Raw genomic sequence first — 23,549 nt, 5'->3', positions numbered from 1 at the left:
GCTGACTAAAACCAAAGCTTGCGCGGCTGCGAGCAACTTCTGACTCAAAGCGGAACGCGAGAGGTTCTCTGATCCATGTGTTCTTAGCACGGCTAATATCAACGCATTATCACTAGACAATGACCAAGATCCATATGTGTTGGGGATAGATATCTTATCGGATGTAACTTATCCAAACTGTATAGAAGAAAAAAAGGTGGCATCATATAGACACTATATTCTCACCTCTCTAGCTTTTGCTACACTAAGGTTGAAATATCTCGGTAAACACACCTTCAGCGAATCTAGCGAAGTAGCTAGAATTGATATTAGCCGTCCTAACAAGTTTGCTTTAAGCTTGGCTTCGCTGTTGTTGTAGCGGCAGAACTCTGCCGAGTAGACAGTCTTTGGTCGGATAAAAATCCGGGTCCATTCCGACTTTCGTGGGAACGGCAATTAGCTTCGTCGATCTATGGGATTTGGATGATTCTTAACTGAGTGTTTTCGGAATCAGAAAGGATCAGGGTTCACAGAAATCCAGGAGGAATCATGCGTCCTTATAGAGAACAGGATTAGGAAAATTACAGGAAAAGGATGCTCAACTCTTTGGGCTCCTATTACTCTAAAGAGACCCAGAAGGACATATTACATTATGAAATAAGCTGATCTATAGTCGACTGGTTTATATCCTTAGGATTAGATTCGATTGGACTCCGAAAATATAGGTGAAAAGGGTTCGAAAAGCTAAGTTCCAAATTGGACCTACTAGGTGGGCTTCATAAGACGAGATCGTGGGACAATATGTCCAAAAAATTAAAGAATCAAATGTTAAAAAATTTTTCATACGTAACATGATTTTAAATCTCTAAAAAGGCACCCTATACATGTATATATACTTTATATAAATACATATGTTAATATATATACATATATATTCGTGTAGAAGTCCGTATGGTAAAATCATGCATGCAAATCTATAAAAGTAATTGCAACCAAAACAATAACAATAAAATGAACGCTTTATGCCGCGGCAACGGAGCAGGTGGGGTGGTGATGGTGGATGCATGCAGCAGCAGCACTTGAAGAGGTAAGCGGCGGCGAGCGAGTACTCACGGTGATTAAAATGAATTCTGATTATTTTTAAACAACAATTTCCGCCCACACACGCATACACAGGACTAACAGCACCCACATAGACACCCACACTGACACACACAAGTAAACTCACTTAGCGATTTTATGCGCACAATGGCGAACTTTGAGCACAAAAATGAAAATTTTTTGCGTTGTCAAGTCTGTGTGTGTATGTGTATATGATGAGGTGTCGGTGTGTGTGTGCGTGTAGGTATACGTCTAGGACCGTTATGCATATAACGCAATAGTAAATTAGTTTTGTTAACGGCATTTTTCAACTTTTGACCTCGTCAGCAACTCTCGCCAACGAGCACTCGACCAAACCATTCGACCATTCCGCCGAGCGGCGCTCAATGAATGGACCGACCACGCAAGCAACGGTCAAGCCTGCACCGGCCAAGCCAGGCACGCTGTGGCGAGGCGAGGCAGGGGTGCTGCATTGTTTTTGCGAATGAAAGCGTATAAAAAGTTGATCAAAAAATGCAATTACACACAAAGTACACACATATAAACTAAAATATCCTTGCCGTAGGGGATAAAAAAGGGGCAAATTAAAAAATCCTTTTCGTAAAAAAATTGGCGCTGAAAAAAAAAACCGTAAAAAATTAAGTGAAAATGCAAAATCGCCAAAATGGTGGAAACTTGAAAAATAAGTTTTCGTAGTGTGTTAAAATAAACTAAAAAAAAAAAACAAAAATAACAACAAAGCCATTGAACGCTGGAGTGGCGGCTGCCAAGCGTAGTGCACGAGTGAGCGGCCGGCGCGGGTAAATGAACAAAAGCTCGGTTGGTTGAGTGGTCGGCCTCTTGAACGTTCGGTCGTTTGAGTTTGAGTTGATGAAAATCAGTTTTGACGCGCCGCAGTTCGCTGATTTGCCAAAGCGCGTTTGCCTATCGAGCCTAGCGGATGGCGCTAAGTGGTGGCGCTAAAGGGTCAGCAAACTTTAAGGTTAACAGTCAAATTGTTATTAAATTGACGCAATGCATTGTTGAAGTTTGCCGCTTTTTGTGCGGCATTTGGCAACTCTATTTTGCATGAATAATAATGAGGAATGGCTAACAAGCGAAGAGGTTTTTAATTATGAAGACAGGAAATGGATTTTTAATTTATACAAAATTGCAATTTTTAGTATAGCTGGTGGTTTATAATCGACGTTAACCTCGGCTGGACCGAAGTTTTCCCAATTGCTCTTTTGTATCATAAAAGGATGTAAAAATGTCTTTATTCTGACTTTGTCCGGTTAGTTTGCACGGGACGTTTCCTTTCTGAATGTTAAAGACTTCGTGGAATACATAATAGGACATCCCCTAAAAATAGCTTTTAGCCATGGCACGGATATACAGCGTGCATTCTGTAGCATTGCTGAAATGATTCCGTCCTTACCGGGACGCGGAGCGGATTTCCCATTCTATTTCCTTCTCCTTAAAGATGTGTTTGAGAACGTTTAGCTCACTGCTCCGTTCGAAACTAGAAGTTACCGCGACATTACATCCTAGAAAGTGTATACTGACTAGGGCTTCCAATGAGCCCTGACAGTTGTCCGCCCACTCTCAGCTACGTTTGCGAATTAGTCCAGGCGAGGAAGGTTTTTGGATAATAGTTTCCTAAGCATCGCCACCTCGTTGGTCTTTTCAAATCCACTACAAAAGTTTTTCCAGGATTCTCGCTTTGTCCTGTGCACCAACTTCTTGTAGTCTCTTAGAAGATCTTTATATTAATTCCTGAAGTCCTCGTTTCCTGCTAGCTTGGGCCAGTTGAAGTATTCCCATATGTTACGTCTGCAAGACTCGAGCTCTTTGTTTCACCAAGGGGGCTTCGTTTTATGCTTGAGTCGCAGCGTAGGGCACGCGTAGTAAAGAGCTGTATTGAAGGCTTTCATAAATACAGTAACGCCCTTTTCGAACTCTTCATGTGAGTTATACATGCCAGGTCTAAGTCTCCCACTTAATAGTATCCGCCAGTAGAGATCCCAGTTTCTATTACTGGAATTCCCTAATCTCGTTTCTGATATTTGCTACCGATCTAATGCAGAGGTAGATGTACCTAAGGTCAGAGAACCAGTTTTCCAGTTTTCTACCAATGCACCTCTACTTGCGAATAGAGTTGTGTCTGGAAAATTTCTGGAAGTGGGTCTTATGTAGGTAGGTTCCTCAGCCCGATTAGCTACCACTAGATTACTTTACAAAATATAATTTAGTAGGGATTCATCTCGTTGATTGATATCGGGGCTGCACCTAACCGTATGATGGACGTTAGCATCAGCGCCCACCACGAACGCTTGCTTTTTTATGCTTAAGAAGCTCGGCAGAGGCGATCTTACTTTTGTGGAGGCTCACTTGGAGTACCCTCAGCTCTTGGTTCAGGACCATCAGACCGGTGAGTGGGTTCTTTCTCCACCTTCTGTAGGATAAGTGAAGGAACCATAATCTTTTCAATGCCGAGATTCTTTTCTACTTCACCCGTCCCCAACGTGTTTTTGTTGCCGTCCGACTATTGAACCTGGAGTTGACCTGAACTTGACGGTAACTGGTTAACTACAAGTACTTGCCTAGTGGTGACCGGAGATAAATGGTAAGACATTTGGTGAAAGCTTTCTTTAGCTCATTTCTTCTTCTTCTTCTTTACTGGCGTAGACACCGCTTACGCGATTATAGCCGAGTCAACAACAGCGCGCCAGTCGTTTCTTCTCTTCGCTACGTGGCGCCAATTGGATATTCCAAGCGAGGCCAGGTCCTTCTCCACTTGGTCCTTCCACCGGAGTGGAGGTCTTCCTCTTCCTCTGCTTCCCGCGGCGGGTACTGCGTCGAATACTTTCAGAGCTGGAGTGTTTTCACCCATCCGGACAACATGACCTAGCCAGCGTAGCCGCTGTCTTTTAATTCGCTGAACTATGTCAATGTCGTCGTATATCTCGTACAGCTCATCGTTCCATCGAATGCGATATTCGCCGTGGCCAACGCGCAAAGGACCATAAATCTTTCGCAGAACTTTTCTCTCGAAAACTCGCAACGTCGACTCATCGGTTGTTGTCATCGTCCAAGCCTCTGCACCATATAGCAGGACGGGAATTATGAGCGTCTTATAGAGTTTGGTTTTTGTTCGTCGAGAGAGGACTTTACTTTTCAATTGCCTACTCAGTCCGAAGTAGCACCTGTTGGCAAGAGTAATCCTGCGTTGGATTTCAAGGCTGACATTGTTGGTGGTGTTAACGCTGGTTCCTAAATAGACGAAATTATCTACAACTTCAAAGTTATGACTGCCAACAGTGACGTGAGTCGCGAGTGCGACGACTGTTTGTTTGATGACAGGAGATATTTCGTCTTGCCCTCGTTCACTGCCAGACCCATTTGCGTTGCTTCCTTGTTCAGTCTGGAGAAAGCAGAACTAACGGCGCGGGTGTTGAGACCGATGATATCAATATCATCGGCATACGCCAGCAGCTGTACACTCTTATAAAAGATTGTACCTGCTCGATTCAGTTCTGCAGCTCTAATAATTTTCTCCAGCAGCAGATTGAAAAAGTCGCACGATAGGGAGTCGCCTTGTCTGAAACCTCGTTTGGTATCGAACGGCTCGGAGAGGTCCTTCCCGATCCTGACGGAGCTTTTCGTGTTGCTCAACGTCAGTTTACACAGCCGTATTAGTTTTGCGGGGATACCAAATTCAGACATCGCGGCATAAAGGCAGCTCCTTTTTGTGCTGTCGAAAGCAGCTTTAAAATCGACGAATAGGTGGTGAGTGTCGATTCTCCTTTCACGGGTCTTTTCCAAGATTTGGCGCATGGTGAATATCTGGTCGGTTGTTGATTTACCAGGTCTGAAGCCACACTGATAAGGTCCAATCAGTTTGTTGACGGTGGGCTTTAATCTTTCACACAATACGCTCGATAGAACCTTGTATGCGATGTTGAGGAGGCTTATCCCACGGTAGTTGGCGCAGATTGTGGGGTCTCCTTTTTTATGGATTGGGCATAGCACACTTAAATTCCAATCGTTGGGCATGCTTTCATCCGACCATATTTTGCAAAGAAGCTGATGCATGCTCCTTATCAGTTCTTCGCCGCCGTGTTTGAATAGCTCGGCCGGCAATCCGTCGGCCCCTGCCGCTTTGTTGTTTTTCAGGCGGGCAACTGCTATTCGAACTTCTTCATGGTCGGGCAATGGAACGTCTGCTCCATCGTCATCGATTGGGGAATCGGGTTCGTCTTCTCCTGGTGTTGTGCTTTCATTTAGCTCATTTGGGTTAAAGTAATCAACTCAATCGGTTGCTACTGGTAAGCGACAAGGCTGGCAGTTGCAAGAGTTGCTTGACTGTCTAACTTTGTGAGGTCAAAACTGAAAAATGCTCGGAACCTCTCACGTTTACTGATTCATTTAAACTAGTGGGAATAAAGGTAGAATATGACTTTGAGATTCTTAGTTAATTGAAAAACTGTTAACTTTTTATGAATTTTCTTTTCATTCGACCAGTATGGACAAGCTTGAGCTATAATTAACGGATATACTTCAGCTTATTAGTACCGGTTTCGGATTACTGGATCACAGAGATTACTCGTGGCGGTCTTCTTCTCTGCTCACATACCGACAAGAGACGTGTGGACGGAGAGTGGCCGCTAGGGAAGAGGTGCAGTATTTTTTTTCAGGGATGGGTGGAAGCTAGGTTGGAAAGTAGGAGAGGATGTTTTATATAAGGAGCTCTTCGTTTAACTTGTCTTTAAGCTACCGGGTCACGGGTCACTGCAACTGCTAAACTGATAAGCTTGTCAGATGGTCACTTTTAACAAGCCCTCATCGGAATGGGACCAAGCACTGGAATAATGCTTGGTCGACGACAGGCTTCCGTGCGACTGCAAGATCCTTTTGGCACTTGTGTTTAGCAAAGTTCCTCTTGCGACAATCGTTCGCATTCGGCAGTAAGGATAAAAATCTTGACGGACGCAAGTTGATCTGGGAAAGAGGACACTGTCTACTCCACTATAAAATATTTTCAATACTGAAGTTGAAACATGTTGACTTGAGAGGATCTAGACCATACCACATTAAATATATGCTTGAGAAGTAGACTACGGGTTTTTAGCTAAACATAATTTCTTAGTCTTGGAATTACCTCTGAAAGTGTTCCATTGTTCATAAAGTTGTGAATATATATGGGAACATTGAAGAATTTAGAACCTCAAGGAAATGTGAAACACTGCAGTAAAAGTTAGTGAAATAAGTGGTAATCTCGAAACATAATTTCAATATCTTCAATTTATACCTTCAACTAAAGGGTCATGAAATAAATCGTGGGAAAACTAAGACAGAATAGGGTCACCTATACCATTTCGACTAAAGTAATCAGTAAATAAAATTTCCAGAGCACACTAGTATGGAATAGCATATATTATATGTAAGTATCTAGCTTAGGTACTGATGAGAACCCAAACCAACACAAGGTTCCCTGTCCCCACGTGCATTGGATGCACAGAGTTGCATACACCACATTCCAACGTGTCACCACAAGCTTTAATTCAAGAGCAAACCGCAATGTGGCACATGCTTTTGAGTGCCGACACTCCACACATATCCAAGTACAACAGCGCCACCTGCCGCCACCCCCGCACGACTGCTGATGCATAAGTTGGCCTTTTGCAGCGGATTTTTGTATTCGTCGACTGTAATGAAATGAGTTATTTTTCAAGGATGCCGGAATGCAATTTTATCAACTTTCAAGCAAAACTCAACGGCGCTATGACAACTGGAACTACAACAAAGCCAACAAAAACCGCATTAAATGGCAAAGCCGGCATACTTCGAGCGCACAGAGTGCCGAAGAGGCAGAGGTCAAACAGAACATTTATGCGAAATGACTGCGTATGCATGGCTGTATGTGTGTGTGTGTGTGTGTGACAGGAGGGAAAGCATATTCTAACCTAAAAAAAGATTATATAAAAAAATTGCGAAAAAGTTGCTGTAAATGAGAAAATGAATATGTGTAACTGAGTTTTGGTGAATTTAGATAGGAATTTTTGCGAACGCTGACAAACATGAACACACGCGCACCAACACATACACACACATGTATATATAAGCGTTCATGTAATTTGTGAGCGGGCGTAAATATGTATATAAACTGTCACATATATATATTTATATACATACATATATATTTTTCTATATACCTTCACAAACATTTATACCAGCTACATATGCATACCGTTATGCAAAAATCCCGTTAGTATGTACTTTGATTGCAAACACCGGTCTTAATGCCTTGTGTGTGCTGATGCATGAATGCTTAGATTTCAGCTTATCCGAAGACAGACTGCTCGCAGTTCATATGCTGCCACAGCTCATGTTTACAAGTGCCGCTTCCTTCTTTCTTTCTTCTTTCCTATGCATGTGGAAATTTCATGCGAATTTTTGGCTTTCCATTTTGCTACATATTTTCCCTACAGCTGAAGTAAATTAAATTTCATATTTTTTCGTGGCAGCAATAAAAACAAAAGCAATGAAATAACAAAATGAAGCGCTGATAAAGAATTTGTGGGAGTTTTTGCACAAAGTATTTTAGGAAAATATTGTGGCTAACACCTAGGGGACCTAATCACTTCACCGAATGGAAAATATGTTGTTGGAAAATGCTCTCTTTCCTTTTGTTGTATGATGCAAGCGAAGTCTACTTCATTGAAGTGGCGAATCGTAGGAAAGGGATAACGCAGTGCTGACGGAAGACTCGGTATACTATATACGGCTGGAAGAAGACGTCTAATGAAGAAACATTTTGTCATATATGAAGAGTTACTCAAGCAAATTATATCAAAAAGAAAAAATCTCGTTTCGGCGGCGTACGCAGCAACTCGGACTGACGTATATAACGACTTTGCGTAGATCTTAAATTGAAAGAGTACAAGAATACAGCAAGAACTGAAGCCGCTCGACCTTCCCAAGCGACATCGCTTCACTCTACGGGCTTTTGAACTATTCCAAGAAGATACAACGTTTTCGAGCCGAATATTTTTCAACAATGTGGTCCATTTCTGGCTCAATGGCGAAACTTTGAAATATATTACCTTTGAAACTCCATCGAAACCGAATAGTTCTTTTTGTAATAGAAGATAATAATTCACCAAATAGTTTTGAGATCAGCTGCTGGAGTAAACGGTATGCAATCGAATCAAAGTCTGAACATTATACATTCGGGAACCGTATGAGATAATAATGTTGAACACGAAAGTGTGTTAGAACCAGCGAACCTAAAGGTCAAGCACATCGCATAATCTTAGGTTTTTAGATCTGACAAATAAGTTGTATGAACGTGCTGTATTCTAGAGTTACAAGATATTTTTATATCTAATAAAGAAACATGGCAAAATTTATGCATAATCGATAGACTGTAGATGGATCCTTCGAGTATCAGTTCACTTATTGAAATAGGAGCCCTGTTACAAACATGTGACAGCTTCCAGGAAATATTTCATTGGTTTACAGAAGAGCAAGAATTACTAACTATGGATCAGTGAAGATCCCGAAACAATAGTTAAAATCTGCTCAACAGTTATACGGAATCGTAAAGAAGCGAAAATATAAAGGATCTCCAAGTCCATTTATTGACTAGCTCGAATCGTCAGAACAATTGGACCGGAAATATGATAGACTTTCATACCTTTCTGAGATCTACTCATTGGATTGGAATCGTCAGAATAATTTGGAATGAAAATATAATAGATCTTCAGACTTTACTGTAGTTCATTTATTCGACTGTATTTAATCGTCAGAAAAACTTGGGACGAATATATAATAAATCATGTGAATTTACTAAAGTGCATTTCTTCGGCTGGATCGAACCATCAGAAAAAATTTCAACAAAAATATAGAAATTTCCGTACTATTTTGAATTGAATTCATTAGATTGAACCGAATCGTCAAAAGCCAAAATATAATAGATCTCCAAACTTTGGAACGAAAACCAAATAGATCTCGAGACGTTAGTAATTAGATTGAAACGTCGAATTTCGATACATTTTTCTTGAAGTCCGTCCTTTCGACTGGATTGAATCACCGGAAAGATTTCAAACGATAATACAAAGATTTCTAGACTTCTTTGAAGATCGTTCATTAGATCAGATCGAATTTTTGGACTGATTCCGACCAAAAATATGTATAACACGCCGTCAAAACTTTACAAAAGTTCTGCTATTCGATTAGATCGAATTGTCAGACTAATTTCAGCCCTAAAAAATTAATAGAACTTAAAAGTTTAGTTAAGTACACGCATTAGATTGGAACGAATCGGCAAAATAGATCTCCAGACTTTAGTGATTAGACTGAATCGTCGAATTTTGATAAATCTTTTTTGGAGTTAATCTTTTCGACTGGATCGAATCGTCAAAAAATTCTTAAACGAAAATATAAAGATCTCCAGAATTTTTTGAAGTGTACACATTGGATTCGACAGAATCATCGGACTAATCTGGACCAAACATATGTATAATAAAGGGTGATTTTTTAAGAGCTTGATAACTTTTTTTAAAAAAAAAACGCATAAAATTTGCAAAATCTCATCGGTTCTTTGTTTGAAACGTTAGATTGGTTCATGACATTTACTTTTTGAAGATAATTTCATTTAAATGTTGACCGCGGCTGCGTCTTAGGTGGTCCATTCGGAAAGTCCAATTTTGGGCAACTTTTTCGAGCATTTCGGCCGGAATAGCCCGAATTTCTTCGGAAATGTTGTCTTCCAAAGCTGGAATAGTTGCTGGCTTATTTCTGTAGACTTTAGACTTGACGTAGCCCCACAAAAAATAGTCTAAAGGCGTTAAATCGCATGATCTTGGTGGCCAACTTACGGGTCCATTTCTTGAGATGAATTGTTGTCCGAAGTTTTCCCTCAAAATGGCCATAGAATCGCGAGCTGTGTGGCATGTAGCGCCATCTTGTTGAAACCACATGTCAACCAAGTTCAGTTCTTCCATTTTTGGCAACAAAAAGTTTGTTAGCATCGAACGATAGCGATCGCCATTCACCGTAACGTTGCGTCCAACAGCATCTTTGAAAAAATACGGTCCAATGATTCCACCAGCGTACAAACCACACCAAACAGTGCATTTTTCGGGATGCATGGGCAGTTCTTGAACGGCTTCTGGTTGCTCTTCACCCCAAATGCGGCAATTTTGCTTATTTACGTAGCCATTCAACCAGAAATGAGCCTCATCGTTGAACAAAATTATGTAGACCATAAATCGGACGTAAAGCGCGAAACACATTTCGAACCGAACACTGATTTTGGTAATAAAATTCAATGATTTGCAAGCGTTGCTCGTTAGTAAGTCTATTCATGATGAAATGTCAAAGCATACTGAGCATCTTTCTCTTTGACACCATGTCTGAAATCCCACGTGATCTGTCAAATACTAATGCATGAAAATCCTAACCTCAAAAAAATCACCCGTTAGAACATCAAAGTTTACTAAAGTCCATTCAATCGAATGGCTGGAATTGTCAGAAGAATTTGTAACAAAAATAAGTAGATCTGCCGATTTAAGTTGATTCGAACCAAAACGTCCGAAAAAATTCACAAAAAGACTTATATAAGCATAGATCGTCAGAGGTCGCATTTTCATATGAACCTTAGGTACACTTTTTGTAAGCGATCCAACAGACGATTAAGGATACTACCAGATTAATTTTTTGGCTGGAGTCTATTGGATAGAGGTAACGGTTTATTTTGCCATTTAAAGTTGACCCATTTGTTTCTAAAAAAAAGAACAAAAGAAAACAATGTTTTTTGTTCATTTCAAAAATAATTTATTTTGGTCCAAGGGGATTTGTTTCAGCTAATATTTAAAAATTAGATCGCGTAAATGGGCACCTTTAGCTTTGACAGCTAAATGCACTCTTTTTTCGACATTTTCCATGACTTTGGCCAATGTTTCGGATGATATGGCGGCTGTTTCACGTCGAATGTTGGCTTTCAGTTGAGCTAAGGTCTTTGGCTTATTAGCGTATACCTTGGATTTCAAATAACCCCACAAATAAAAGTCTTGTGGCGTCAAATCTGGTGATCTCGGTGGCCAGTCAACATCACCATTTTTCGATATCAATCGCCCGGGGAAAAATGGTCGCAATAAATTGATTGTTGGTCGAGCTGTATGGCATGTAGCCCCGTCCTGTTGAAACCAGAAGTTATCCATGTCATTTTCGCGAATAATGGGTATCACAAAATCCGTTATCATGGCTCGATAACGCTCATTGGCAAATTGTGCCACATAAGTTATTATAAATAGCGAGTTTGTAGAAATTACGACTTTTATGAGAAATTGAAGAAGATTTTAAGATATTTTTCGAAGATTTTCTCTTCAAGTAGTTTTATATGAAATCTTAATTCAAGCTTTTGAAGTGTTTAAGTAATTGGGAGGCGCTTTAAAATTGCTTTACAAACAGAAAATTTTAAGTTTTAAAGCGCTCACATTATTTTCACTTTAAATATGCATATATACATATGTATGTATGTGTGAGCATGTGTCTAGGCCTACATTTAAAAGCCGGTTCCATCAAAATCAGTTTTATTTAATACTAATCCACCCAACAAGACATTTAGTGCCCAATATTCGAAAATATGAGCCCATAAGGATAATAACGGTATTAGCTGCGCACAGCACACACGCACACATGCACACACAAACACACATGCTAGCCTATTTCCAAACGCCTTTACAGGCTCTGACTAAGCCAAAAGATAGACAAGATAAACAAGTTGGCATGCATATGTATACACACACATACACCCACATGTAATATACATGTACACATATGTATGTATATGCGCTATAACCGAGAGGTCGCAACCGAACTGGCAAAGCGCCTAGCGCTAGGCAATGAAAACATGCCATAAAATATTTAAAGATGCTGGCGTTTGACTGCATAAATGCTTCGATTTTGTGTGGTTGTGTGTTGTTGTTGTTTTACGCCCTTTCGCTATGTAAAGCTGTGTGGCCAATTTCTCGGGCAACAAAAATGAAAAACACCCAGCGAACTCAATGAAAATGCCATGAGTATAAACATAAAATAAAATAAAATAACATGGAAAGCCAGCAAGCAATCTGCTGCTTCTTGCTTTACGTTTTCTTAGTCTTCCGCTGCTTCTCTTTCTTGCTTCTTTCGCGCTTTGACTGCTGCTGCGCTACTTCCGTGCTGTTTATGAAGCATTCTTTTCGGCGCTAAAGCTTTTCTGCATGATTACAGCTAGCGCGGGGTGGCGTTGCGCCATGAACTCCATACTTTTTATTGGCACCTACTGTGTAACGGAAGTTGCTAGAGAGAGAGTGCGGGAGCGCGTGAGAGTGTGGGGTGAGCGCCGCAATAATTTTGCGTATTTATTCTAAGCTATAAAACGATGCGAAATTTGTTTTGTTTCGGCGGCGCAAATCTCTCCGCTGCTGAGGCGGGGAACATCGCACGCTTTATCACCACTTCCGTTAGCGAAAATGCGCTGAACGTGTGGCAAGTCGGCAAGCGCGTCGCTTGTGCCGCAGTGTTAGAGCGAAGAGATTTGCATGCTAACGGTATATTGCGAAGATGGCGGTTGTGTCTGGAAACAAATTACAAATCTGCTTTGGAAGAGCGTACGCTTTGGGTATGCGCTGCCCCCTAATGTGGCAAGAAATCGTGAAATGTGTTTATGATTTTCGTTTTTGTTGCGGCTTTTCGACGACGCACTGTGTTGTTATTGTTGTTTTGTGCATATGAAAATGGATTTTTCCACATTTTGTGCGATTTAAATATTTTTAAAGAAATAAAAATATGATTCCGGTGCGTTTTAAGCTTTTGATTGGCAGCTTGCCCGGCGCACTGAGCACTTTACACGGTCCAGCAGATGTGCCACGATGCCTAAACAATTCGATTGGCGTTTGTTTGTATTTTTGGAAAAGTGGAGAGTCGAAACACCTTTTTCGGATACGCCAGTCTATAAAATATTTTTTTTTGTTTTGGCGAATGGAGCTCACTTGACCGAAAGCAGGCGTTGCATCGCACGGCATATGAGAAGCAATGGAACAGGTTTCATACAGACACATACATACATATATGCAATCAAACATACGTATATACACACATATATATGTATATATATATATGTATACTCTCCACCTCCATATGAGCATATACTCATCTGTACCATCCACGGTTATCTTCAACACTCTGCACTCATGTCCTGCAGCGCAAAATGCAACGAATGCCACGATTGTACATATAGCCACGTGTGTCAATGCAGCAAAATGGCAACCGGAAAAGTCTTCGTCATATGCCGTTAAGCGTCAAAGCACACACACAAACTCGTATGAAGTTGCGCGTTGCGGCGAACATTGAGTTTTCGTCAGTTGAACACTTTTGTAGCCGGCGCAAATAACGACACCGAGTAATTGAGGTTATGCATAAATTTAAATTTATCAACCGAGATAAATTCGGGCACCCACAGGCAATGCAATATGCGTTCGAGCGGTGTTTTATTATTACAAAAAAGATTGAGTAAAGAAATTCTCTAGCGGCGCAGAAATCCTTTAAAATTGGTAAAGCGGAAAGTGATATTTTCTAAAGGAATGCCTTTAAGTTTCAGAACTAACTATATCAACTATATGTGCATTATAATAATTCTGACGGAGTCATGTGTAGATGTTCACGCAAGTGAGGAAAATTCTCTGATCGCCTTTCACTTGGGAATGGTCAGAAACGATTCTTTTACATATGGCTCAAACAGCTCACGACTTCAGGTCTTTGACCAAGTATCCTCTGGGTATTCAACGAACATCCGTTTGAAGGCGAGCTAAAGTGAGAAGTCGAAATATCTCCAACAAAGGGTTGGGCGCTGGATTTGGTACCCGCTACATAAAATAACACCCCCAATGAAAATTAACAACCAGCCTCAGATGAGAAACCCCTTTTTGATGACGAGCATGGAAAACGAAATAAGGACTACGAATTGAGGGCATGCACCTGGAATGTCCGGTCCCTTAATTGGGTGCCGCTGCCCAGCTGGTTGATGTTTTCATGAAAATAAAGGCTGACATCACCGCCGTCCAAGAAATGCGATGGACGGGACAAGGACAGAGACGAGTAGGTCCTGGTGGCATTTACTCTAGAGGCCATATAAAGGAGCGCAAGTTTGGTGTGGGATTCGTGATGGGAGAGAGACTCCATCGCCGAGTAATATCATTCACTCCAGTGAATGAACATCTAGCCACAATCCGCATCAAAGCGAGGTTCTTCAACATATCGCTGATTTGCGTCCACACCACGACGGAAGAGAAGGACGATGTGACCAAAGATGCCTTTTATGAGCGCTTGGAGCGCACTTATGGGAGCTGCCCCCGCCACGATGTCAAAATCGTGCTTGGTGGATAAAGAAGGTATCTTTGCCACTACGGTCGGTAAATTCATCCTCCACGAGGAAACATCCCCAAATGGGTTGAGGCTGATCGAATTCGATCGGAGCCCGAAATATGGTTATCTGTAGTACTAGATTCCAGCATAAGAAGATCCATCAAGCTACCTGGCTGTCTACGGATCGAAAAACCACCAACCAGATTGATCATGTTGTGATAGACGAAAGACACCTCTTCAGTGTTTCAGATGTGCGTGCGCACCAAGGTCCTAACATCGGCTCGGATCACTATCTTGTTGCCGCCGAGATTCGCACCCGCCTCTGTGCAGCAAAAAACGCACGCCAACAAACACAAGGAAGGTTCGACGAGCATTTCCAGCTCTTGTAACGATTTGGTTCAATAAATTTTATTTAATCAACTCAGTCCTATTACTTTTCGGAAAAAAACCTGTATTCTTTGCTATTCTGTGTGGGAATCTTTGGTATTCGGGGAATTGTTCGGCACCTATTCAAAGCAGCGCCAATGTAGCGGTATTTGCCTTTCTTTTAAATTTAATAAAATAAATTCATTTGAATTTTTCTATTCTTCTGCAACTCATTTGAAATGCTTATCTGTGTGACCATGAATTAATGAAGAGAGGGGTCAATAAGGTTGAGCTTTTGAACTTAAAATTAGCGAATTACAATCTGTAGTCAATTCTTATAATACTGAGTATATTATTTATATAAGAATCTTCGAAGAATAAATACACATGTATGTATGTATATATACACAATTTTGATAACAAAATCACCGCCTCAGCCGAGTAATTAATTGATAAAAACCAGACAATTCCTCACTCGAAAACGAATATTTAAGACCCAGTCATCAATTTCGCATTCAGTTTGATTGAAATTGTGGAGAATGGCGCATCGTTTGATCTTCTTGTCCATTCTGTGTGGGCATCTTTTGTATTCGGGGATTTGTTCGGCACCTATTCAAAGTAGTGCCAATGTAGCGGTATTTGCATCTTTAAATTTAATAAAATAGATTAATTTTAATTTTTATATTCTTGTGCAATTCATTCAGCCATTTCTCACCTATCTTTGTGACGATGATTTATTGAAGAGCGCGGTCAATAAGATGGAGTTCTTGAGCCTCAAACTAGAGAATTATAATCTGCGGTAATCTATTCGTAACTTATTGAGTATTAATAAAACCTAAAAATTATTCTTTTTTTTTCAGTATTCAAAGTGAATTTGTGGCAATGAAGGAGCAGCTTCTTCGTGAAGTAAAAACGAATCTCGAATTGTTAGATTCGAAAATTACAACGAAATGGTAAGCAGCTGATATTTATTTCAAAATTCCTAAAAATTCGTACATATTATAAATTTTTGTTTTAGTAATGAAGAGAGCAAAAATGTGGTTGCTGCGCCACCTGCAACCAAGAAAGCAGCATCGTGTACCGAAGCGATGCGTCAAGAAAACGGGAAATATGGAGAGAGTGGCGTTTATGAACTTTATCTGCCAGAATTTCTTCATCATCCTTTCTATGTTTATTGCTTACGTGATCCCGATGGCGATGAACCATGGACCGTAATTCAACGTCGTCAAAACAACGACACCGACTTCTATCGTGGGTGGTTCGAGTATGAACACGGTTTCGGCGATTTGAATGCCAATTTCTTCCTCGGCTTGGATAAAATACATGCATTGACTCATTCGCGAACTCATGAGCTTTGGTTTCAATTGGAGGATTTTGAAAATGAGAAACGTTTTGCCAAGTACGATTTTTTCGCTATAGGCAACGCTCAAGATAAGTATGAGTTAATTGCGGTTGGAAAATATTCAGGCACGGCCGGTGATTCGTTGTCTTATCATCTGGGGCAAAAATTCACCACTAAAGATAAGCACAACGACGAAGATAGTGATAACTGTGCAGTACGACATAAGGCCGCTTGGTGGTATAAGCATTGTCTTGAGAGGTAATACAGGTTTTTACATAGCTATGAATGAATTTCTATCATATGGAGTTTTCAAATAAAATTATGTTTAACATTAAATTATTCACCTATTATATTTTACTTACAGCAATCTGAACGGTTTATATTTAGGAGGAGAATATCCAAAAAGTCAGGAAGGCAGAGGCGTAGTGTGGTATCCCTGGCATGGAATTTATTACTCCCTCAAATATGTACATATGGCTATAAGACCAAAGTATTATCACTGAGTTGGTCGGTTGCTATTGAAAATCATAGCCTCCATAAGTGTTTAACATTACTGACGTTAAAGCTGTAGAAACAAATTTAACTTAGCATACAGTTTTATAAAACTTTGCATATTCTATTAAGCAACAAATAATACATTATTTGAAAAAAAGATTGTTCATTTTATTTCTAAATTTATTCTATAGGGTGATTTTTTAAGAGCTTGATAACTTTTAAAAAAAAAAAAACGCATAAAATTTGCAAAATCTCATCGGTTCTTTATTTGAAACGTTAGATTGGTTCATGACATTTACTTTTTGAAGATAATTTCATTTAAATGTTGACCGCGGCTGCGTCTTAGGTGGTCCATTCGGAAAGTCCAATTTTGGGCAACTTTTTCGAGCATTTCGGCCGGAATAGCCCGAATTTCTTCGGAAATGTTGTCTTCCAAAGCTGGAATAGTTGCTGGCTTATTTCTGTAGACTTTAGACTTGACGTAGTCCCACAAAAAATAGTCTAAAGGCGTTAAATCGCATGATCTTGGTGGCCAACTTACGGGTCCATTTCTTGAGATGAATTGTTGTCCGAAGTTTTCCCTCAAAATGGCCATAGAATCGCGAGCTGTGTGGCATGTAGCGCCATCTTGTTGAAACCACATGTCAACCAAGTTCAGTTCTTCCATTTTTGGCAACAAAAAGTTTGTTAGCATCGAACGATAGCGATCGCCATTCACCGTAACGTTGCGTCCAACAGCATCTTTGAAAAAATACGGTCCAATGATTCCACCAGCGTACAAACCACACCAAACAGTGCATTTTTCGGGATGCATGGGCAGTTCTTGAACGGCTTCTGGTTGCTCTTCACCCCAAATGCGGCAATTTTGCTTATTTACGTAGCCATTCAACCAGAAATGAGCCTCATCGCTGAACAAAATTTGTCGATAAACACATTTCGAACCGAACACTGATTTTGGTAATAAAATTCAATGATTTGCAAGCGTTGCTCGTTAGTAAGTCTATTCATGATGAAATGTCAAAGCATACTGAGCATCTTTCTCTTTGACACCATGTCTGAAATCCCACGTGATCTGTCAAATACTAATGCATGAAAATCCTAACCTCAAAAAAATCACCCGTTAAATATTTCAATTCCAGAAGAAAGCAATCGTTTCATAATATAATTTACATTTGTATGAACATCCGGAAATTTGAATTAAGTTCTCCGGTTAAATCCTATTTCAAGTAAATGTATTCTGCTAAGTTGGTAGAACTGTCCGTAATTACTATGCGAATTATGAGCGCGCTCTGTCAAACTAGTTTGTTTACAGCAACTGCTAAGGGATCGTCTTAGTGTGAAACTTTAGAGAAATCGATTTTTGCATTATCGGATAGTATACATTATAATAAATATTCTCTCACATTTTGAAATCGAAATTCCAATTATTACGGTCGCAACAGTGTTTTTTGTAGAAAGAGAACAGAATGGGGAACAGAGCAACTCCAACCTTTAAACGCGTTTTTCTCAGAATAGTGTTTTTCGAAACGGTTTCCACTCTCAAAGGAAAAGTTTTAAAGATATCTCGTTTCAATTTGGAGAGAACATTTTTAATGTCATTCGCTATCGCGCTATGGAAGACTTTTTATAAATATTATTAATTTTTTGTAAGGAAAACTGTCGAAAAAAGGGCAAAATTCGACTGGTTTTGTTCAAACCGACGAAAAATTGTCAAATTTCTTTTTGAAATTTTTATTTTAGATCAAAATTACGGCCGCAATCGTGGACAAGGTAAAGGACATTTTTTTCAACAATTTATTTAACTATTGTACACTCAATAAATAGACATAAAAAAATAATTTTCTGTTCGTCATGAATGCATTCATTAATAAAAAAAGTCGGACTGATTAGTTAATTCTAACATTAACAAGTAAGGAAGGGCTAATTTCGGGTGTCACCGAACATTTTACACTCTCGCATGATAAAATGATAATCGAGATTTCATTATCCGTCATTTACATATTTTTTTTATTTTGCTGTAAAATTAATTAGAATTAAATTCTGAGAGATTTGCCGTTATTTTCGGTGAAAAATTAGGTTAGGCTAGGTTAGGCCTTGAAAAGTTGTAGTCCGATCACGACAATTTTTCCACAAGGGATACCTCAGCTCAAATACCGTATTTGTGTAAAGTTTTATTCCGCTACGATCATTGGTTCCTAATGTGTATATTATAAAGAGAAGGCATCAGATGGAATTCAAAATAATGTTATATTGGAAGAAGGCTTGGTTGTGAACCGAAATATGGGTGAAATATTTCGTACATGTCATCAGGGTGTCAAGAAAATATTATATACCGAATTTCATTGAAATCGGTGGAGTAGTTCCTGAGAAATGGTTTTTGGTCCATAAGAGGGCGACGCCACGCCCATTTTCAATTTTTCACAAAAGGCTGGGTGCAGCTTCCTTCTGCCATTTCTTCCGGAAAATTTAGTGTTTCTGACGTGTTTTGTTAGAAGGTTAACGCACTTTTAGTGATTTTCAACAAAACCTTTGTATGGGAGGTGGGCGTGGTTATTATCCGATTTCTTCCATTTTTAAACTGTATATGAAAGAAACGACTCTGTAGAGTTTGGTTGACATAGCTATGGTAGTTTCCGAGATATATACAAAAAACTTAGTAGGGGGCGGGGCCACGCCCACTTTTCCAAAAAAAATTACGTTTAAATATGTCCCTCCCCAATGCGATTATTTGTGCCAAATTTCACTTTAATATCTTTATTTATGGCTTAGTTATGACACTTTATAGGTTTTCGGTTTCCGCCATTTTGTGGGCGTGGCAGTGGGCCGATTTTGCCCATCTTCGAACTTAACCTTCTTATAAAGCCAAGAAATACGTGTACCAAGTTTCATCATGATATCTCAATTTTTACTCAAGTTACAGCTTGCACGGACGGACGGACGGACGGACGGACGGACAGACAGACATCCGGATTTCAACTCTACTCGTCACCCTGATCACTTTGGTATATATAACTGACTCTTTTAGTTTTAGGACTTACAAACAACCGTTATGTGAACAAAACTATAATACTCTCTTTGGCAACTTTGTTGCGAGAGTATAAAAACAAAATCGCGAAAATCAGTAATTTTACGGAGATTCACACTGAGACGATCCCTTAAGTCGGTACATCTCGTCAATCGTTGTGATTTTTACAATGGGTAGAAATATCTATAAAAGAATTTGTCTAAAATTTTGAATTTCTAACCAAATTTGGGGTGCGAAATCGTTGCAAATGTTAGAAAAGGCTTAAGGTGATTTAATGTTATCAAAAACACAAGGCTGCGAGTGGTACCAAGCCTTCAAAGACGAATCGTTGAAGACTTGCCTCGTTCGGGACAAGCTTCGCCCTCTTCAACTAATGAAAATAATAAAATGTGAAGGATATGGTGATTGAATATCGTCAAGCAAGTGTTAGAGAGATAAAAAGAGAGCCCGAAATCTCTCGCGAGTCCGTTCGGATGATTTTGGTGTATATTTTGGGAATGAAACGTGTTCTTGCTCAACTCGTCCCGATTAAGCCGCTCATTGTTGTTTTCGATATTCTAGGTTTGGAGCATCATGAATTTGTTGCGGAGGATCAGTAAGGAGTTCTATTTGGTCCTATTTAGACGATTATAATGCATCATCGCCACTATTGCGACCGAATTTAAAGCCAAAAACACAATAAATCCCTTGGATAAACCACGGCATTCACCAGATTTGGCTCAGTTTACTATGATCTACTATATATAAGTAATGTGTATTTATATTGTACTTTTGTTTGGTCACAACAGCTGATTGTTTCGGTACAACTCTGGGTAAATTTATTCCTAATCGTGGCAGTTTTATTTTAGCTTAAGGGCAACATAGTCTAGTATATTCATCACTTTTACGTCTTGCAATATTAACAAATTATTTCATTTCTCCAAATGATACCGATGTTTCGACACAAAAATCCAAAAATTTATTGCCAGATCCTGGTTCCAGGATCACAGGAGCACTGCGTCTGCGGAATCGCTCAATTTCATTATGTCGTGTCCGCTGTTGTTGTGTTTGATGTGCACGAACTCGTTTCTTTTAAGTGCATCTACTTCATTGTGACTCACTGAAATCGTAGTTCTGGCATAATAATATGAATAATTTCTTAATTTGTCTATCTCTGGTTATCAGAGCGGCTAGAAAGTGAGGAACATTTGAGTGTTTGCGATGACCTAAGACAGGTCATATTCTCCTTGGCATCGTAAAATAGAATTAATCGAAGTAAGAGTAGATCTCAATATCACTAAAAATCAAGGCGAAAAAGAGCATAAAACATTCGATGGTTGTCAAATCACAAATACTATTATGGTTGCTTTCAGAAATGTTTCCCTGCAACTCCACATACTATAATTCAAGACCATAATTAGCGATTCGGTAAAGCCGTTTTCAAGCTTTAGCGAGACTAATTATTAATTTTTATATGTGAGTATATAGATTTTGTTATTCCGTATTTTCTTACTTTTTAATCCTTTTTGATTTAGGACAAGCATTTCAATCTTAAAATCAGCTATAACAATCTAGTCGTTCTCGAGTTTTAGAGAGTAAACCGAACAATAAATGTTTCGTTATGTTCTCGCCGTTTAAACCTTCCCTGAATTTCCACGAATATTTCAAGACTAAAATTAGCCAAATTGGCAGGATGGAGTCATGTGTTGAAGTTCACGCAAGTGAGGAAAATTCTCTGATCACCATTCACTTGGGAGTGGCCAGAAACGATTCTTTTATATCTCACGCCTTCCGGTCTTTGACCAAGTATCCTCTGGGTAGCCTAAGAACATCCGTTTGAGGGCGAACTAAAGTAAGAAGGCGAAACGCCCCCTTCACAGGGTTGCGCGCTGGGATTGGGACCCGCCACGTAAAAACCGCCCACAATGAAAGATTACCAACTGCCTCGAATGAGAAATCCCCCCTTTTGATTATGACCATGGCAAACGATATGAGGATACGATTTGTGGGCATACACCTGGGACGTCTGGTCCCTTAATTGCGAAGGTGCCGCTCCCAGCTGGTTGATGTCCTCGTGAAAATAAAGGCTGACATCGCCGCCGTCCAAGAAATGCGATGGACGGGACAAGGACAGAGACGAGTAGGTCCTTGTGACATTTACTACAGTGGCCATATAAAGGAGCGCAAGTTTGGTGTGGGATTCGTGGTGGGAGAGAGACTCCGTCGCCGATTACTATCCATCACTCCGGTGGATGAACGTCTACCCACAATCCGTATCAAAGCGAGGTTATTCAACATATCGCTGATTTGCGCCCACGCTCCGACGGAAGAGAAGGACGATGTGACCAAAGATAACGCTTTCACATATTTGCCTGTATAATCTTTTTACCTGTATTTTTATTAAAGATTTTCCAGTTCTAGTACACCAAGGCAATTTTAATTACAAGTTCCACGTGCTTACCTGAAAAGAGAAAAAATACCAAAGGTTAATTATTTGTTCCCATGATTTGAGATTTGCTAGAATGTACGTATATATGTACTACTGTGGGCAAAAAATAGCAAGACTTTTTAATTTAAATTTCGCGCAAAAATACATTCGTCGTAATATTTGTTTTGCTATGTTAGTATAACTGTCAGTGACATCTGTGCTAAATGTAAAATAATCATTAATGCTTAGAATACTTTGTCTGTTTGAAGTAAAAGTTATTTGTAATTTGAATTAGTTAAAATATTAAACCCCAAGCGTGGTCCTTCCTACTTGGCCAATTTCAACAAATTCTGACATAAAATAACGGGTGATTTTTTTGAGGTTAGGATTTTCATGCATTAGTATTTGACAGATCACGTGGGATTTCAGACATGGTGTCAAAGAGAAAGATGCTCAGTATGCTTTGACATTTCATCATGAATAGACTTACTAACGAGCAACGCTTGCAAATCATTGAATTTTATTACCAAAATCAGTGTTCGGTTCGAAATGTGTTTCGCGCGCGTGTTTTGTTCAGCGATGAGGCTCATTTCTGGTTGAATGGCTACGTAAATAAGCAAAATTGCCGCATTTGGGGTGAAGAGCAACCAGAAGCCGTTCAAGAACTGCCCATGCATCCCGAAAAATGCACTGTTTGGTGTGGTTTGTACGCTGGTGGAATCATTGGACCGTATTTTTTCAAAGATGCTGTTGGACGCAACGTTACGGTGAATGGCGATCGCTATCGTTCGATGCTAACAAACTTTTTGTTGCCAAAAATGGAAGAACTGAACTTGGTTGACATGTGGTTTCAACAAGATGGCGCTACATGCCACACAGCTCGCGATTCTATGGCCATTTTGAGGGAAAACTTCGGACAACAATTCATCTCAAGAAATGGACCCGTAAGTTGGCCACCAAGATCATGCGATTTAACGCCTTTAGACTATTTTTTGTGGGGCTACGTCAAGTCTAAAGTCTACAGAAATAAGCCAGCAACTATTCCAGCTTTGGAAGACAACATTTCCGAAGAAATTCGGGCTATTCCGGCCGAAATGCTCGAAAAAGTTGCCCAAAATTGGACTTTCCGAATGGACCACCTAAGACGCAGCCGCGGTCAACATTTAAATGAAATTATCTTCAAAAAGTAAATGTCATGAACCAATCTAACGTTTCAAATAAAGAACCGATGAGATTTTGCAAATTTTATGCGTTTTTTTTTTTTTTAAAGTTATCAAGCTCTTAAAAAATCTCCCTTTATTTTACCTCGGTGTAAATCTTTCCCTGGTCATCATATTCCTTATACCCCTAAAAATCTTCCCTTTTTTCTTAATTTTAATAGGACAGCTTATTGATAATGTTTGTTAGGGAATTCGATCAAAGTCAGACTAGATAGTGTTCTATGG

At 39.7% G+C, this 23,549-nt stretch overlaps 2 protein-coding genes across 3 annotated transcripts in view; one reads left to right on the top strand and one right to left on the bottom strand.

Annotated features, from left to right (window-relative positions):
- LOC105226485 (protein O-mannosyl-transferase TMTC2) overlaps positions 1 to 23,549 on the bottom strand; it is a 275,813-nt gene that overhangs the window by 170,047 nt on the left and 82,217 nt on the right. The window lies entirely within an intron of this gene.
- On the top strand, positions 14,258 to 16,831 carry LOC125780237 (microfibril-associated glycoprotein 4-like). Of its 2 annotated transcripts, none has more exons than XM_049462135.1 (5): positions 14,258 to 15,001; positions 15,540 to 15,634; positions 15,696 to 15,788; positions 15,854 to 16,435; positions 16,542 to 16,831. In XM_049462135.1, the coding sequence occupies exons 2-5, from the start codon at positions 15,594 to 15,596 to the stop codon at positions 16,678 to 16,680; spliced, it is 855 nt and encodes a 284-aa protein (XP_049318092.1). In that variant the 5' UTR covers positions 14,258 to 15,001; positions 15,540 to 15,593; the 3' UTR covers positions 16,681 to 16,831. The 2 variants fall into 2 exon arrangements, with proteins under 2 accessions (XP_049318092.1, XP_049318090.1); XM_049462133.1 differs by lacking the exon at positions 14,258 to 15,001 and adding an exon at positions 15,095 to 15,470 and having other exon boundaries at positions 16,542 to 16,827.

Source organism: Bactrocera dorsalis, chromosome 1, assembly GCF_023373825.1.
Source record: "Bactrocera dorsalis isolate Fly_Bdor chromosome 1, ASM2337382v1, whole genome shotgun sequence".
NCBI classification, from domain to species: domain Eukaryota; kingdom Metazoa; phylum Arthropoda; class Insecta; order Diptera; family Tephritidae; genus Bactrocera; species Bactrocera dorsalis.
This window is presented reverse-complemented; position numbering and strand designations above follow the sequence as displayed.